General features: G+C 48.0%; 3 protein-coding genes across 13 annotated transcripts; 1 reads left to right on the top strand and 2 right to left on the bottom strand.

Moving 5' to 3' along the window:
* Positions 1-396: 396 nt before the first annotated feature.
* LOC104011865 (killer cell lectin-like receptor subfamily B member 1B allele C) lies at positions 397-3,764 on the bottom strand. 2 transcript variants are annotated; one of them, XM_087730073.1, is made up of 6 exons: positions 3,637-3,764; positions 2,832-2,930; positions 2,343-2,483; positions 1,771-1,925; positions 1,221-1,327; positions 397-814 (listed from the first exon to the last, which is right to left on the bottom strand). In XM_087730073.1, exons 1-6 carry the CDS (start codon positions 3,707-3,709, stop codon positions 649-651), a joined length of 741 nt encoding a protein of 246 aa, XP_087586199.1. In that variant the 5' UTR covers positions 3,710-3,764; the 3' UTR covers positions 397-648. The 2 variants fall into 2 exon arrangements, with proteins under 2 accessions (XP_087586199.1, XP_009462441.1); XM_009464166.2 differs by lacking the exon at positions 2,343-2,483.
* On the top strand, positions 1,822-10,024 carry LOC104011847 (C-type lectin domain family 2 member B). 8 transcript variants are annotated; one of them, XM_087730070.1, is made up of 8 exons: positions 1,833-1,961; positions 3,148-3,357; positions 5,798-5,849; positions 6,523-6,617; positions 8,151-8,249; positions 8,735-9,051; positions 9,337-9,443; positions 9,858-10,024. In XM_087730070.1, exons 4-8 carry the CDS (start codon positions 6,560-6,562, stop codon positions 10,021-10,023), a joined length of 747 nt encoding a protein of 248 aa, XP_087586196.1. In that variant the 5' UTR covers positions 1,833-1,961; positions 3,148-3,357; positions 5,798-5,849; positions 6,523-6,559; the 3' UTR covers position 10,024. The 8 variants fall into 8 exon arrangements, with proteins under 8 accessions (XP_087586194.1, XP_087586196.1, XP_087586195.1 ...); XM_087730069.1 differs by having other exon boundaries at positions 5,801-5,849; XM_087730068.1 differs by lacking the exon at positions 3,148-3,357 and having other exon boundaries at positions 1,822-1,961; positions 5,801-5,849.
* Positions 10,025-10,040: 16 nt separating this feature from the next.
* On the bottom strand, positions 10,041-14,800 carry LOC148052529 (butyrophilin subfamily 1 member A1-like). 3 transcript variants are annotated; one of them, XM_087730083.1, is made up of 3 exons: positions 14,658-14,800; positions 13,523-13,625; positions 10,041-13,196 (listed from the first exon to the last, which is right to left on the bottom strand). In XM_087730083.1, exons 2-3 carry the CDS (start codon positions 13,596-13,598, stop codon positions 12,685-12,687), a joined length of 588 nt encoding a protein of 195 aa, XP_087586209.1. In that variant the 5' UTR covers positions 13,599-13,625; positions 14,658-14,800; the 3' UTR covers positions 10,041-12,684. The 3 variants fall into 3 exon arrangements, with proteins under 3 accessions (XP_087586209.1, XP_087586208.1, XP_087586210.1); XM_087730082.1 differs by having other exon boundaries at positions 14,625-14,776; XM_087730084.1 differs by lacking the exon at positions 14,658-14,800 and adding an exon at positions 14,419-14,443.
* Between the last annotated feature and the right edge of the window lie 126 nt (positions 14,801-14,926).

A 14,926-nucleotide genomic window follows, 5' to 3' on the forward strand; every position in this document is an offset into this window, starting at 1 on the left:
AATGAGCCTTGCCGCTGAGCTTTGTTAAGTTGCACTTTTGCAACATCATATTAAAACCACTTTTGCTAATACCTTTTTCGGTGTTTCCTTAAGTGTTCTAAGTCACTCATTTGTGACAAATTGGTGTAGTCAGCAGGATTCTCCCACCCCATTTCATGGGCATGGTTTACAATGATGTCATGCATTAATTCTGCCCAGGTAGGGAGTTGATTGCTGGGATCATTATCACCTAATCCCTCCTGAAGTTCTGTGTCTTCTTTAATTTCATCCCGTTTTGCAGTTAAGTGGGTTTTAAGAACCACTCAGGAAAATTTTTCTTAATTGAACTTTGCAATATTTAAAATACATTTCATGCCACCTGTACTCTTATTTGCAAATCTCTGTTATTTCAACAAATTGAAGAAAACCAGTTTCATAGGCTTTTATTGATGCCATAGCTCTATCGACACAGCGCCCGGGGCACAGACGTTTCTGGTTTCCCAGCTTGGGGGCTCATCTGCACCCCCAAAAAATTGTCTTGACCTGCGTGGGAAATGCATTTGCAAACCCTGAGATCTCTCATGGAGCCGTAACGAACACAGGGCTGGCTTCACCCCAAATATTGGCAGCAAGCGTCTCGCAGGCTGGGCATTTCGGGACGGGCACGTCTCAGACGGAGGCATCGCATTTCTCTCCATCTCCTGCCAGCGATGGGGAGAGCTGGAAAGGCTCTTTCTGACAAACCCATTCGTGTTCAGTGTCACAGGTATCAACCTCCACCACCTTGTCTTTCAGTGTGATGCAACCTTCAGCCACCTCTTGCAGGGGGTCAAACCTGCAGAACAAAAATTTTATTGCCCGAGAGGAGCAAATTCTTCCAGGATTGCAGAAGAGGGGAGGTGGGGGATTTCTCCTGCCCTTTTTATGCGCCATCTCATCGTGCTACAAATGATTTCTCGCTGATGGGTTGCCCAGCTTTGAGTGCGGGTTGTTGTGCTTGCAATAAGATCTGCAAGGAGCACGCATGGGCCATTAAAAGCCATGTTGGTTGCATGTATATGGCGGGAGATGTTGGGTTACCGTGCTCTGTAAACCCAACTCTTGGTCTGCAAAGCTTTGGCAAGGGGAACACGGGACTGCTGCGTAGACAGCAAAATCTTGGAGTGATGGGTTGGGACACGCATCGGGTCTGAAATGGAGCAAAGCCACTTTTTATGTTAACAGATTGCGGATACACTCACATTTTGGTGTTGAGGGGTGTGTTGTCCACCCATGTCCACTTCTTGCGGAATGATAATCCAATCCACACCGGCTGCGTGCCTCCGCCTGTAATATTCTTGATGTACTCCTGGGAAATGGAGATGACCGGTTGCTTCTGAAACCTCTCTGTGGAGAGTTTCGTGGGGTGCAAAGCCACGGAGTAAATCTGACTTGTTTCATCCCCAAATAGGTGGGACACAAATGGCCTCCGTGCTTTGAACACCGCCATGCACCGTCTCTAAAGGCAGCTCCGGGGTGAAAGCAGCTTAATTCAGAGCCAGAGACACCGATGTCTGCATCCCTCCTCTTTCTCCCATGTCATGGGTGGGGAGGGGAACACGGAGGGGCTTTAGGTGACGATTCAGCCCCTTTTTCTTCCTGGTCACTTCTTGGGAGACATCGGAGCAGGAGATGGGTGAGAGCCACCATTGCAGTCCCAAACCCTCCTGCTGCCAGGCGCTTTTTCCTCCCCTGCCCACCAAAAAAAAAAAGATTTTCAGGTCCTTTTCAAGCATTCTCCTCTGTATTTACCTTTTCTTTCTTGTCGCAGAGCACTACCAGCTGAGACTCCTGATTTTCACAGCCTTTCTTGCCTTGAGACCAGTTTCCCTTTTCCTTGGAAAGCCGGTAGCATTTTTCCCCGTGGAGCTGCCAGTCCTGGGGACACAGCCTGCAGCCAGCACAGGCTGAAGAGGAGAAAGAGCCATGAGACACCCCAAAAGGTGGTCAAGGTCTTCCCCAGCCACCGGCTGAAGGGCACCGAGGGCTTCCCCATCCCACACCCTGGCTCTTTCCCCATTTTTGAGTTTTTTCACATCGTTGTGGTTTTCCCTGCTCAGCCACCGGAGAGGAGGACTGCGGTGGGGTGACCACAAAGACACTAATAGCTGGTTGGGGTGGAGGAAGGGTGGTGAGGAACCTCCTCCCTAGAGTTGATCCTGATCCTCCATGAAGGGGGGGGGGGGGCAGCAAAAATTGCATGCAAAAAAATTTCTTCCTTGCAACACATCCCCAAGGGCATCTTTGCAATAGGATGGGAGGGAAGCCCCATCAAAGGTCCCACCTGGGCATCTCCCAGCAGAGCCAGGTGGGAAGGGGGTTACCTGTGGGGCTTTCCCGACAGGGCTTGCAGAAATACTGTATCAGGGATGAAATCAGGCATCGTTCCCTGTGGTTCCTTCCCTGGATCTCGCTGCCTTGCTGGGGTGCGCTTGTCGTTGCTGGCTGCAGAGAGCCCTGAAAAACTTGGAGGAATGACCTGGGGTGAGAGGCTGCGGCCATTTGGGGATAAAAACCACAAAACCCACACAGGGCTGAATTTGATTTCGTGCAGCCCTTGTTTTTTGCCACTGCGGTTGCATCCTGTTAATTAAGCCAGCCTGCAAAACATGGCTTGTATCCTCCACCCTTGTTTAAGAGCTACAGGGGTAGTCCAGGTTTATTTCAGAGGGGGTCTATGCTTGGTGGGTGATGCATCTCGTCGCATCTCCATGGGGCAACCTCGTCCCTTCCAAAGGCTGAAATAAAACACAGGTTCCCCTCCAAGCCTGCTTGCTGGGTTTTGAGATTGTAGATAAGAGCTGGTTACTCACCCTGCACGCTCAGCACCACCACCACCACCAGCAGGACAAGGTGCCCCAGCACACTGACTTTGAGGAGGACCCCATGCCATTGTGGACACAAGGCAGGACCTGAAAGAGGCCACATTTGCTTAAAAAAAAAGCGCACATTTTCACGTGAAAAAGATGGGGTTTTTACAGGGGAAAAAAAACGCCCTTCTGTCAAACCAGCGAGTTTGAGCAGAAGTTTACAGCTGCTTTGCTTCCTCCAGAAAAAACAAATCACCACTGCTGAGGTCTAGAGGTTGGACACAGAAGTGAGGGCATCACCTAAGGGTGTTTTTTTCAGGTGGCGGAGGGGCTGCAGGTAGCTTCAGGAGCAGCCTTGGGCACCCAACGATGGAGCTTAGCAGACCCAAAACCTTCTGCAACTGCCTTAATTTAGAACAGGCAAAACCGGCTCACGGTAGAGCTGGGAGTCGGTGGGACATGGGTCCCTGCAGACCTCATCTCCACCAGGATCCCAGGCACGATCTCAGCAGCTTTGCTTCTCATCAAGGTGTGTTGGGCTTCTTGGGACTCCTTTTTGGCACCAAGTGAAGGGTCTCAGAGGTGAAACTGTTCAACTCCCGGATGCTTGCGGGCTTCCCCATCCCTTCCTTGCTTTTCCCCCCTCCACACAAGCCAGGATCCCACCTTAAGAGGACATTTAATCCATCCAGCGTTCGCCATATATCTTGGAAACCTCAACATGGGGATGGAGAAGCAAGCAAACCCAAAACTCTTCCCAAAGCAAGCAAAGCTTGAAATAAGCGCTTTCCTGAAATACAGCACTTACCGTGATGCTTCTCGGCAGGAGAAAAACCATTCCCAGGATGCCTTAAATCAGCATAAACTATTTCATCAGCCATGACCAGCTCAGAAGATTGTAAGAGCGTCCCAAGAGTGAAGCCGTTCTTGGGCAACGTCTCGCCTTATGACCAACACGCTCGCGCCTGCGCCTGGCCCCAGGAAATTGCATTGTCTGGGCTTTTTATCTTCTTTTTTTTAAAAAAAAAAAATTACAGATATCCTACAGCCTTCCCTTGTAAATTAAGGCTGGTGAGGGGGTAGGTGTCCTCTAGCCAGGAGAAGGTCACACCTCTAGAGGTATAGAAACACCTACGGGCTTAATGCTTATACCGAGCAGCCAGGAAAACATGCAGAGATAAAAAAAAAAAAAATTAAAAAGCCTTTAAATAAGGTTTTTGAGGGTCTGGTTGAAGCATATCGGGGTCTGGATCAGCGTGGCCGGAGGCAGACAGCCAGGTGAGAAGGAGACAGGCGATATTTGGTGTTTCTTCCCCAGAATATTGGCTGCAAGTGACTTGAAATTGCTTTTGCTGTGCACAGCTTTTTCTTCTGCTCCCGCTGCTTTTGACACAACAGTTGGCCTCTGTCTCATCCCGTGGCAGGGAGATCGTAAATGGATGGGGCGCGCAGGGATTGCCCAGCTCTTGCACTGGAAGAGGCAGAGAGTCTGTTTTTCCTACCTGTTTCCCACAGGCTGCTAATGAATTTTATTTTATTTTATTTTATTTTATTTTATTTTATTTTATTTTATTTTATTTTATTTTATTTTATTTTATTTTATTTTATTATTTTATTTTATTTTATTTTATTTTATTTTATTTTATTTTATTTTATTTTATTTTCATTTCATTATTTTATTTTACTTTATTTTACTTTACGTTATTTTTACTTTAATTTTAATTTTATTTTACTTTTCTTTATTTTACTTTACTTTATTTTGCTTTTTATCCTGCAAGCTTTTTATCCTCCCACCCCCAGTGTATCGTTTTACAGCATCCAGACCTGCAATTCCTCCAGATTTGGGACACGGAACAACCAGCAGTTCCCAGGCCACACTGACCTTTTTTCCCCTCACTTTTCTTCTTTTTGTGTGTGTGTGTGTGTTAACGCCCAAATGGGTTCAGTCTGGTCCCGTAACACCCCCAGCAACGCCTTTTTATGGAGGTAGAGCTGATGATTTTTTTTTTTTTTCCCCCACACACCCAAAAGGCAACAAGAAAAAAAAAAAAAAGTAAAAGTTTGCCCCAATATCTGCCAGGAGCAAGAAATGGGGTAACAGCAGAGGAACCCAAAGGTCCTGGCAGGAAAAGCACTACCTATTTTTTTTTTCTTAAATGACTTTTTTTTCTTTTTTACTTTTTTTTTATTATTATTTTTATTTTTTTCCTTTCCGCCTGAAGGCTTTGTTAGCCTCACGGAAAGTTTTGTGGTGAGCTGTTTTTACGCTTTGCTCTTCCTGCTTGCTACATGCGGCCATTGCTAAAAAAACATAAAAAAGGAAAAAAAAAAAAAAAAGAAAATAAATTAGTTTTTTGGATAAAAACCCGGAGCCAGGCACCTTAATTGCAAGAACACTTTTTTTAGTGTTTTTCCTGTTGGATGCATTTGCTTGATGGTCCCATTTATTGGGGGTGGGGGAAAGGATTGGGGTGTTAATAGGGGTGGGGGGAGAGAGGATCTGGTCTTGGCTCAATGATGCAAGTTCATGGGAAGTGGTGGCGTGGAAAAAAGATATTTTTATATAAAAAATCATTAAATGGGCTGGAGGGAACCCCCTGCTCATCACACCTCAACCTTGGAGCATCCTGGAGGTCCCTTTTGGGGTCCCCCAACACCCCGGAGCAAAGCAATCTCCAGCAGCAAGCGTTTTCCCCTCCCGCACCCCAAAATTAGCATTTTTGATAGTCTGTCCTCCCCAGCTGAAAAAAAAACCCACCTGGAAATGCAGAAAAAGGAGGCGAAGAGGGTGTGGGGTGGAGCTGGAAGGGAAACCGCTGCAATTTTCCTTGTGGGCAGCTGCCCTTGGTCAGGCAACCCCTTCCCCGTCTGCCCCCGAGGATCCTCATGAAAATCCCCCAGAAAAAAACCAAACCAAAATAAAAAATTATTTAATTTTTTTAACACTTTCTGTTTCACATTTCTCTTAGCAGGAGAGGATCGCACCTCGGCATCCTGCTTGTTCCTACCGGCTGGATCCAGGTAAGGGGCTTTGGGCTGAGCTGGGGTGGCTGGCGGGTGTTGGACTTAAATTTTAATCAGGGGGAGAAGACTTTAATTGGGGGGAGAAAACTGTAATTAGAGGGAGAAAATTTTAATTGGGAGGGAAAAAATTTTAATTGCAGGGAGAAGATTTTAATTGAGGGAGAAAACTTTAATTGGCGGGAGAAAAGTTTGATTGCAGGGAAAAAACTTTAAATGTGGGGAGAACATTTTAATTGTGGGGAGAACATTTTACCTGAGGGGAGAAAATCAATGTCCTCTTAAAAACTATTGCTCCTCTTGGAAAAGCAATGTGGTTTTGCTTCAAGACAGCAGCTTCAAAAGCAAAACCACCCTCCATCTACTGTCTTATCTTGCTACTTTCCACCGAGGGAAATACTCGTCCCCCAGAATTTATGACATTTTCTTTCTTTTCCCGTCGTCATTATTTGTGCTGCCCGTTGATATTTCTAACTGGCAGCTGGAGGATTTATAGACCCCACGGTGCAAAATTAACGTTATAGGGGTAGGAACGGTCTTTTCTGCGATGAGTTCCCACCTCTGCCTGCGCTCAGATGTACCTTGCTGACGACCCCGATCTGAAAATCCCACGGGGAGGCTGAGGACCGACAGCCTTCGTGACACCTCTGATAGGTGAAACTTTGCTTGGCAGGTGAGGCGGGAGCACCTGCGGAGGTGGAACCCCCAAAATGAAGGAAACGAGGGATTATTCCGGATTTTTGGGTGCGGAAAGGAGGAAGCGGGCAGGTAACTGTAGAGCAATGAACTGAATAATTGCTGTTTGTTTGGGTTTTTTTAATACTTCTATAGTTTGAGAACAAAAAACAGCTGAGGTAAGGGGGGGAGGTTGTAGGGAAAAAAAAAGCTTTTTCTAGCACTTCCCTCAGGGGAAATTTTTTGTCGATCAGAAGATGGAATTTTTGCTCTAAATGGTCTCATTTCAGACACTTTGGGTTATTCTCATATATGATTAATCCTCCCTGAGGCACCTGAGTCACTGTTTCTTTTGGGTCTTTTTATCCCCCCCCGCAAAGATTCCAAATTTCTGCTTTATTCTGAATGAGAACAAGGACATTTTTGAACAGCTGAAGTGTTAAAACACCCCCCAAAATAAGTCTGGGATTCAAGTCCAGTTTAGACACATCAGCAAAATATTTATTAATCTCTGCCTTCCCTTCAGCACTGCCCTATTTTAGTTCTCCTGCCTCCTCCTCCCATCTCCATCATCCTCTTGGTGCACAATAAGGTAGAAAAGGGGCTTTTGGGGTCTTTTGTATCACCTCTTTCTACCCAGCCAGGGACTAAGATTTTGAGGAATGTTTTTTTGATTTGACGTATTTGTTGATTTTTGTATTTGTTGATTTTTTTGATTTGTTGATTTTTTTGATTTATTGATTTTTTTATTTGTTGATTTTTAAAAATGTGTTGAATTTTTTTTATATGGCTTTTAAAAATTATTTGCATATTTGGTTTCTGATTTACTTTCTAATATTATTTTTGCGTGGGGAGGGGAGGAGGAAGAGGGGAAAGGAGGGTTTGTCCCACGAGATTTGGTTCATGTGACGATTGATAGATGGGGACAAAGCGGGGGGAGCTTAAAAGAAAAATGAGGGAAATCCCACTTGGTGAAAACACTGAGATTTTTAGGTAAAACTCTTAAGAAACAGGATTTTCTTTGCTCATGGTGGGGGAAAAGAGCATGTTCTGGATCACAAGACCCAGAGATGGAGTGACCATGACTCAGATCATTTGCGAGACCCAAAATGTCTCAGCTTAGGCAGAGAAAGAAGTCCCCGGCGCTTTAATAACGACGTACAATCCAGAAATTAAAACATAATTTTAATTATGGTGCATATCGGAGCAGGAGTTTACAGCTGGAACTGGGGAGGAGACAATGTTCCCCTGCTAAGGAAGAGTTCCCAAAAGTAAAAAAAAAAAATATATAATTTTATTCCATGTGGAGAAGAATTTTTAATGTTTCTCACCCAAAATGACAGCAAGTCCACCTGGCGTGGGGAAGAGACTAACCTCGCATTACTTAGGCATCAAACGATGCCTGTCCCTTAGGAAGGCTCTTCCTTTTGATGAGCATCCCCCAAGTGCTCAGATGAGGGGCTCGGTGCTCTCCACAATGGCCCGATACGAGGAGCTTGCATTAAAAGTCCCCTTCATCCCCAAGCAAAAGGAGGAAAACCACCTTTTGGGCCAACAGCCCGGACCTGGAGCGTGTTGCTCCCCTCGGTACCCCCGCAAAGGCGCTGAAGGTCTCTTCTCCTGCAGGTTACAGCCTTGAGATGAAGCCAGAGGCACGTGTTGCCTGTCAGGTGACGATGGCGGTGCTGTTCATAGCTCTGCTCGTCACGGCCATCACTTTTGCAGGTGAGTGTCAAGGTTTTCATCTCACGGGCAATGTCTCTGAGATACTTCGGGTTGTTGCACATGTGCCAGCTCCACCTCCATGCTCCCAGGGAAGATGCAGCCCAACCCAAGATGTTGCCCTCTCCAGGAGAGGGACATTTCAATGAGCGGAGAAGTCTTTGTGCAGAAAACCAAACATTTAGGGATAGGGCTATTCTGGAAATCCTCTTAAAACTCATGTCTTTGAAGGCCACCGCCCTGTTTTTTTCTTTGAAGATACAGCACCTACAGTTCTTGTCCAACGCCACAAGCTGGGCCATGATTTGAGCTTGTTTTCTCCCTCCAATCCACTCAGGACTTCTCTTGGTCTCTTAATTTTTCTTTCCTCCCACCATTGAGGCAGATGCAAGACTTTTGGAGGCCATAGGGTGGAGGATGACCATCCCCACCCTGGAGAGTCAAGGGGAAAGTGCTGCTCCTTAACGCTGTTGCTCTATCGATGACAGTGCAGGCTTTTCAGCCGCGTCCCCAACCCTGTTTTCGGTGTCCATTCGACTGGATTGGGTACAGAGGAAAATGCTACTATTTTTCGGAGGCTGAGGGGAACTGGACGTCCAGCCAGGACAACTGCTCGGCACTCGGTGCTTCCTTGGCCATGCTCGACAGCGTGGAGGACTTGGTAAGGAGACATGAGGACGTGCTTAGCATGGGGAAAAAAAAAAGCCACCAACGTATTTGCTACCTTTTGGTTTCTTTGACTGCTCTTCCAGGATCTTCCTTGGAGATCTGGGGTGAGGAGATGGGGAAAATGGCTTCCTTGAGGGTAGGTCATCATGGGTCACCTCAAATTTCTCACCAAAGCCAACCAGTGCATGAACTATAGCAAAAAAAGCCCCATTTCTATGCAATAAAGAAGCTCTGCCTTAAAGATTACACTTTTCGGTAGCAGATTGAAAGGTTCAAGCACCAAAGGAGGCCTAAAGGAGCACAAGCAACTGGTAAAATGTAGATTATTGGTTGGAAGGAGGTTTCTGCAGATGGTGACCTGCCAGAGATGTCCCAAAGCCCCGTGGCCTGCCGTAAAGCCTTTCTCTCTCCTCTTCTTCAGAGCTTTGTGATGAGATATAAAGGCATCTCTGAGCATTGGATTGGCCTTTCACGGGAAGATGAGGCACAACCGTGGAAATGGGTGAACAACTCACATTTATCTCACCTGTGAGTCTGTGTTTTTCATCGTTGTGTCATTGGTTGGTGTTTCTTCAGCCCTGAAACGTGCATTTCTTCTGGCACTTGAAGTGGATCCAGAGGTAGCAATGGGGCAATGACGTTTGGGAAAGGCAACGTTGCATCCAGAGCTGCTCTTCGTTTTTCCCTTTGAAGTGACAAGCAGTGCATTTGGTGGGGAAAACACTGTTAGTTAGATTGTTATTTTTAAATGAATTTTTTTTCTTGCAAAGCATCGGGTTTCTCACAGCCAACCCGTACTGCTGCCAAACCAGAAATAATTCAGCATCAATGTTGGCATATTGATGCCCATGAGAACCGGAGAGGGAAAAAAGCCACCGTGTGTTTTTTCTCCTTTCCCCTGCTGAGCCCATCTAAGGTGGGTTGTCCCATCTGTCCTTCCAGGTTTCGGATCCGCGGCGGTGGCCTCTGCGCCTACCTGAACGACAGCGGGCTCAGCTCCTCCCGCTGCAGCACCGAGAGGAGCTGGGTTTGCAATAAGTTCGAGCTGCAGAGCCCAAGCGAGAGCAACAGATCAAGACGGGCTCAAAACCTTTGCATCAGCTCCTAAGGGGCTGCAGGGAGCAGCCCTCAAACCCATAAATCTGGTGCATAATAAGGAAACAAAAGAAAACCTCAAAAAAACCCACAGAAAAATCAAACTCAGAGAAAAAAAGCCTCTTGTGAAAAACTGCCGAATAAGAACCGAAGTCACCTCTTTGCATTTGCCGACCCAGCTTTGCCATACGAGCAGCGTGAAAAATACCAGGTGATCACGCATAGCACCCCTGCAATTCACACCTGGTAATGACTTATTCGTAACCCCACCGCAATTAAATGTCAGAGCAAGAGGAAAACCATAGCTGTACCGCTGCCCCCGGGGAGGACGTCTGGTGAAGCTTAGCGAGATGTCTGCAGCCTTGCACAGTGCAACCAGAAAAACGGGTAAATGCCATAGGATTTTTGCTTTTCCCACTTTTTGTGGAGTTAAAGCAGCAACCTTCAGGCTTGGGTGGTCGAGAAAAGCTTCCCAACGCCTTCCGAGTATGTGGAAATGCTGCAAGGATGGGCAACGCTTGCAAGACCTCCAAGGATTTGCTGCTCTCGTCTTTGGGAAAGCCCAAGCTGCAAAGCAGCCGAGTGAACCTGTGACCATACGTGGCTCTGTATCAAGAGCAAGATGAAGAAACTTCCACGCATCAAAAATCAGATTATTCTCTCCAAGGACACAGCTCGGGGGGGGGGGACGACAGCGGCAGGACTGGGGATGATCTGCCAAGTCAAGGTTGGAGCGACCAACTCCAACTGGTTGGAGAGAGAAGGCGACGTCTTCACCTTAATGTGCTGGTGAGGTGAGAGATAAAAGCCAGCAAGGTTTTTAAAGAAAAGGAGGAGTAAAAGAAAAGATTTTGCACGTTTTCAGGGAACGCTGTGTCCTGGGAAGACTTTTGAGCATCTCTCTTGATGAAAGCTGACATGTTTGCATGGACAACCATGTCCAGGGAAGACTTTTTTTGATGAGCATCGCAACTTGAGGACTGTGGGTGAAGTTGTAACCGTGAGGACAGCGGAATTTTAGCAACGGTTTTATTTTTAGCGGTATTCAGCAGCAACAGCTAAAGGATCCAGCTTTTTCCCAGGACTGACGAAATCCTTTGTTTTCTCCTCTTTTAGCAATTTGGTGATCGTTGCCTTCTCAGCTCTCCCAGCAACGTTTCACCAACGTGAGGAGTTTTGGGGGGGCAGGATTGTGGATGTCCTCGGCTTGCGGAGCTGGCAGCTCCATCTCCTGGGATCAACCGGGTTTATCCCAGCATAGCCCAGACCCCAAGGAAACCTTTCCTGCTCCCTCTCCGCATCCATCCTCACCCTACAAAAGAACCCTCTTCAGATCAGCTAAATTTTTAGCATTATTTAACACTCGATGACAACCAAATTTAGTATTTTTGAGGGCTTTTAATGCGCCCTTGAGCTGCTTGCAAGATTTTCACGAGATGAGATGGCCTGAGGGTATTACCAGGGAAACGACGAGCACACTATTTAGCAATAACTTCATAATTACTGCTGGAAAACTGAGCCAAATTTAACCTGGAGTAGGGCACTTATCTGTCTCCTTCTTATTATTATTATTGTTATTATTGTTATTGTTATTATGGTTATTTCTGCATGAGTGAGTCAAATAACAATGCTGAGAGTTACAGCTTCTTTTCCTCCCCTGGTAAATACCTGCTTCAAATATTGCAGCTCAAAATCCACTTTCCCTCAATCCCAACCGATTCTTGCAGCCAGAATGTTGGAAATGACGTTGGAAATGAAAAATTAAGGATGTTTTGGTGCTGGGGGGAGGGATTATGATTTTCCTCCAAATAAGCCTACCAAGGCCACTGCCTCCGAGGGTGAAACTGAATTTGCTGGCGGGTTTTGGGTTGGGTTGGTTTTGGCAGAGGTTTTTTCCCCCACCTCGGCATGAACGCAGGCGGGAGGCGGGGGCTGGGACCGGGTCAGAGAAATATTTTGGTTGCTTGGATTTAATGTAAACACGAGGTGCTGGGGTCGGGAATCCCATGTGGGGCAGCTCGGGGGGGGGGCAGGGCAGCCTTGGGGGTCTTTGTGGGGCTGGGGCAGCTTGGTGGTGGGTCAAATGCAAACACCTCCTCCTTCTTATAGCAAAAAAAAAAAAAAAGTGTTTATTATATTCTGGGAACATTTATAATTACTCGCACATTAATTACATCCTGAGCGTGGGCAACAGCGGAAGAAAATGGGGGAGAGGGAAGTGAGCACGAGCACATCCTTCTGATGACAAAATCAGGTTGAAACCGAGGTAGCGGCTGGTATTAACGCAAAGCCTGCAAAAATTAAGATTTTTAGTTTGGGTTGGAAGCCCGGCCAGTGATGGGCATCGAGGTCAGTAAAAGAAACCTTCAGAGGGGGCTGAGTTTGGGAGGCAAACCTGAGTTTTCAGCTCAAAAGCAGCTCGGTGAAGCCCAGCTCCCGTTAACGAGCTTTGGATGAATTTCACGAGAGCAGCTTTCAGATGAGATGAGGCGCACCGAGCTTGGACCCAAAACCCCCTGGATATAACCCAAAATGGAGACATCTAAGATGGAGGTAGCACCATAAGCTGAGGTGGAAATGACTCCAAGACCTGGAAAACTAAGAGTTGAGGAGCATCAAGGAGCGTTTCCAACCACCGTGGAGCAACCAGCTTTGAGGGCACCCCGCCAGTGCATCAGCCTTTGGGGGACAGTTTGATGGTGGAGAGGAGCACGCAGAAGTAGGGGAAGACCCTCTCTCCGCTGAAGGAGGCCACGGGGAAGGTGAAGATGCGTTGGCGGCTGCCGACGGCGTAGAAGGAGACCTGTCCCACCTCGTAGTCCAGGTAGACCCCGATCTCGCCGTTGAGGAGCGGGACGGAGGTGTTGGAAGGAGCCGTGAGGGCCACGCAGAGCTCGTCGTACTTCTGCAGGCCCCAAATCTCGGCGTTGGGCTTGAAGAGGACCCAGCCTTTCCTCTGGACTGACTCGCGGGCCACCCCAACGGCCCAGAAGCGCCCGTTCACCTCCACCTCCCAGTAGTGACGGCCTGAGGTGAAGCCCTCGCTGCCCAATATGCACGGATCCGTGTCGAACCGGCCCGGACCCTCGGGCCACCGGCGTCCAGGTCTACCCCAGGTGGCCTCTTTGAGGTCCTCGGAGAGGATCACCTCAGGACCCGCCGTGGCCGGATCCAGGGTCACGTCCACTGGAGAGCAAAACAGGGAAGGAATCAGAAGCCAAACTTAAGCGTAGAGGATGCAAAAATCCCCTTCACTGGTTACTTTTCAAGGAGAAAGGGAGAGGAGTGGTGAGGTTGGAGGTGGCGAAGCCAAGAGACGGAGGTTGGAGATGGAGGTTGGAGATGGAGGTTGGAGATGAAGGATCTCCAGGCAAGGCTGGAGATGGAGGAGCCAAGAGATGGAGGTTGGAGATGGAGAAGCCAAGGAGACAGAAGGTGGACAATCTCGCTTGATGCAACCCAGAAAACCTCAGGAATCAGCACTTTGCTCCCCTCCGGCTGCCTTTGGTTACCTTCAAACTGTTTTGCCGCCTGGTAATCCAGGACAAGATCCCACGTGTGTGGCCGTGGTTTGAGGGAGAAAGCCATTGTGCCCCCGACGTCCTCCCCTCCCGGCTACAGGCACAGAAAGGGGAAAAAAGGAATAAAATAAAATTATTATCCTACAAATGGGCACATCTCAGCTTTTCACCCCTTTTTCTGTCAGCAAACGGGTTCAACCGCTGCGTTTAATCAAAATACTTGAAAGAAAATCCCTTTTTTAACTCCAGCAGCTGCCAAGGCGCTTGGTTCCTTTATGGGAAGACCCACGGCGATGGATTAAATCTGTTAATTCCCCGATGACTATGAAGGGAACGAGGAGCACGTGGGGATGGACCCATCTGCCTCACACCCCAAAGTCCCCATTCCTTGTGCTGCCTCAGGGATGAATCCCTCTTAAATCCGTCTCTGCCCCCACCATTCATTTTCTGGGGCAATCAAATCCAACAAGGTTTATTTAAGTGAGGAAAAATCCTTAAAATGGAGATAAGGCGAGTCCAGCTCTCGCATCCAGAGAAATCCTGCGAGAGGTGGAGAAATTTGTTGCTGGAAAATGTGCACAGGGGAGATAAGGGCCGGTGTCGAAGGGCCTCGAATCCGTCCTCCGAAACCCGGCGTGGGGCTTTGAGCGCAAGCAAGGGGTTGCCTGCGGTAAAGGGCACTGGAAATTAGGAATAAAGCCCCCAAATGGTTGAATAAACCACGCCGCGATGCTGAAAAATAAACAGGTTGCTTCTTTTCTGCAGGCTTTCCCCGGCAAAACTGCAGAGGGGGGAATTAAAGCAGTGGGTGGATGAGTCAAAGTAGGAAAAAGGTGGGAAAATCACCCTTAAATTAAGATAAAAGCAGGAGCCGCGTTGTTTCTCACCCAGGTTTCCCCAGCCGGGTCGTTACCGGTAGATGAGAAGCAAATAATAACCAGGAGCAATGACTGCAAAACACCTTTAAAACCGAAACAAAGCTCCTGAGGGCAAAGCAAGTCGAAATCCGCTTTCCTTCCCTTGGTGATGGGATGGGGCGAGTGCTCAAAATCCCCCTTTTTCCCCCAAAAGACGGCGGGGTGATGTTACCCACCCGGCAGCGCTGGGATTTTCCCCTCTCGCAAACCTTTCGGGGTTTTCCTTGGTGGCACCGGCGCCGTCTTGGGGTTCCTCTGGCTGCTTTTCCTCCACCGACTGCTTCTCCGCTTGGGTTTTTTCCCCCCTCTTGGGGTTTTTTTCCCCTCTTGGGATTTTTCCCCCTCTCCCTGGCACAGGCTCAGCGAAAGCTCGGTCCCGTCTCTGCCTCCGCCAGCTTTTATCAGCTGGGAAGGGAGGAGAGCCCCAATCTCCCGCCCGCAGACGGGGCCACGACGGGCTCGGACGCCTCCTGCACCC

This window comes from Nipponia nippon, unplaced genomic scaffold (assembly GCF_047370975.1).
Source record: "Nipponia nippon isolate SJK-2023a ecotype South Korea unplaced genomic scaffold, ASM4737097v1 scaffold_47, whole genome shotgun sequence".
NCBI lineage: Eukaryota > Metazoa > Chordata > Aves > Pelecaniformes > Threskiornithidae > Nipponia > Nipponia nippon.

Bases quoted from the DNA above. Each gene is read 5' to 3' on its own strand.
- LOC104011865 (XM_087730073.1), bottom strand. From the start codon at position 3,709: ATGGCTGATGAAATAGTTTATGCTGATTTAAGGCATCCTGGGAATGGT. The intron at 2,931-3,636 runs GTAAGTGCTGTA...GGCCTCTTTCAG, and splicing joins TCCTGCCGAGAAGCATCACG to GTCCTGCCTTGTGTCCACAA. The intron at 2,484-2,831 runs GTGAGTAACCAG...CATTCCTCCAAG, and splicing joins GGTGGTGCTGAGCGTGCAGG to TTTTTCAGGGCTCTCTGCAG.
- LOC104011847 (XM_087730068.1), top strand. From the start codon at position 6,560: ATGAAGGAAACGAGGGATTATTCCGGATTTTTGGGTGCGGAAAGGAGG. The intron at 8,250-8,734 runs GTGAGTGTCAAG...TATCGATGACAG, and splicing joins CACGGCCATCACTTTTGCAG to TGCAGGCTTTTCAGCCGCGT. The intron at 9,444-9,857 runs GTGAGTCTGTGT...CTGTCCTTCCAG, and splicing joins AACTCACATTTATCTCACCT to GTTTCGGATCCGCGGCGGTG.
- LOC148052529 (XM_087730083.1), bottom strand. From the start codon at position 13,598: ATGGCTTTCTCCCTCAAACCACGGCCACACACGTGGGATCTTGTCCTG. The intron at 13,197-13,522 runs GTAACCAAAGGC...TTTGCTCTCCAG, and splicing joins GGCGGCAAAACAGTTTGAAG to TGGACGTGACCCTGGATCCG.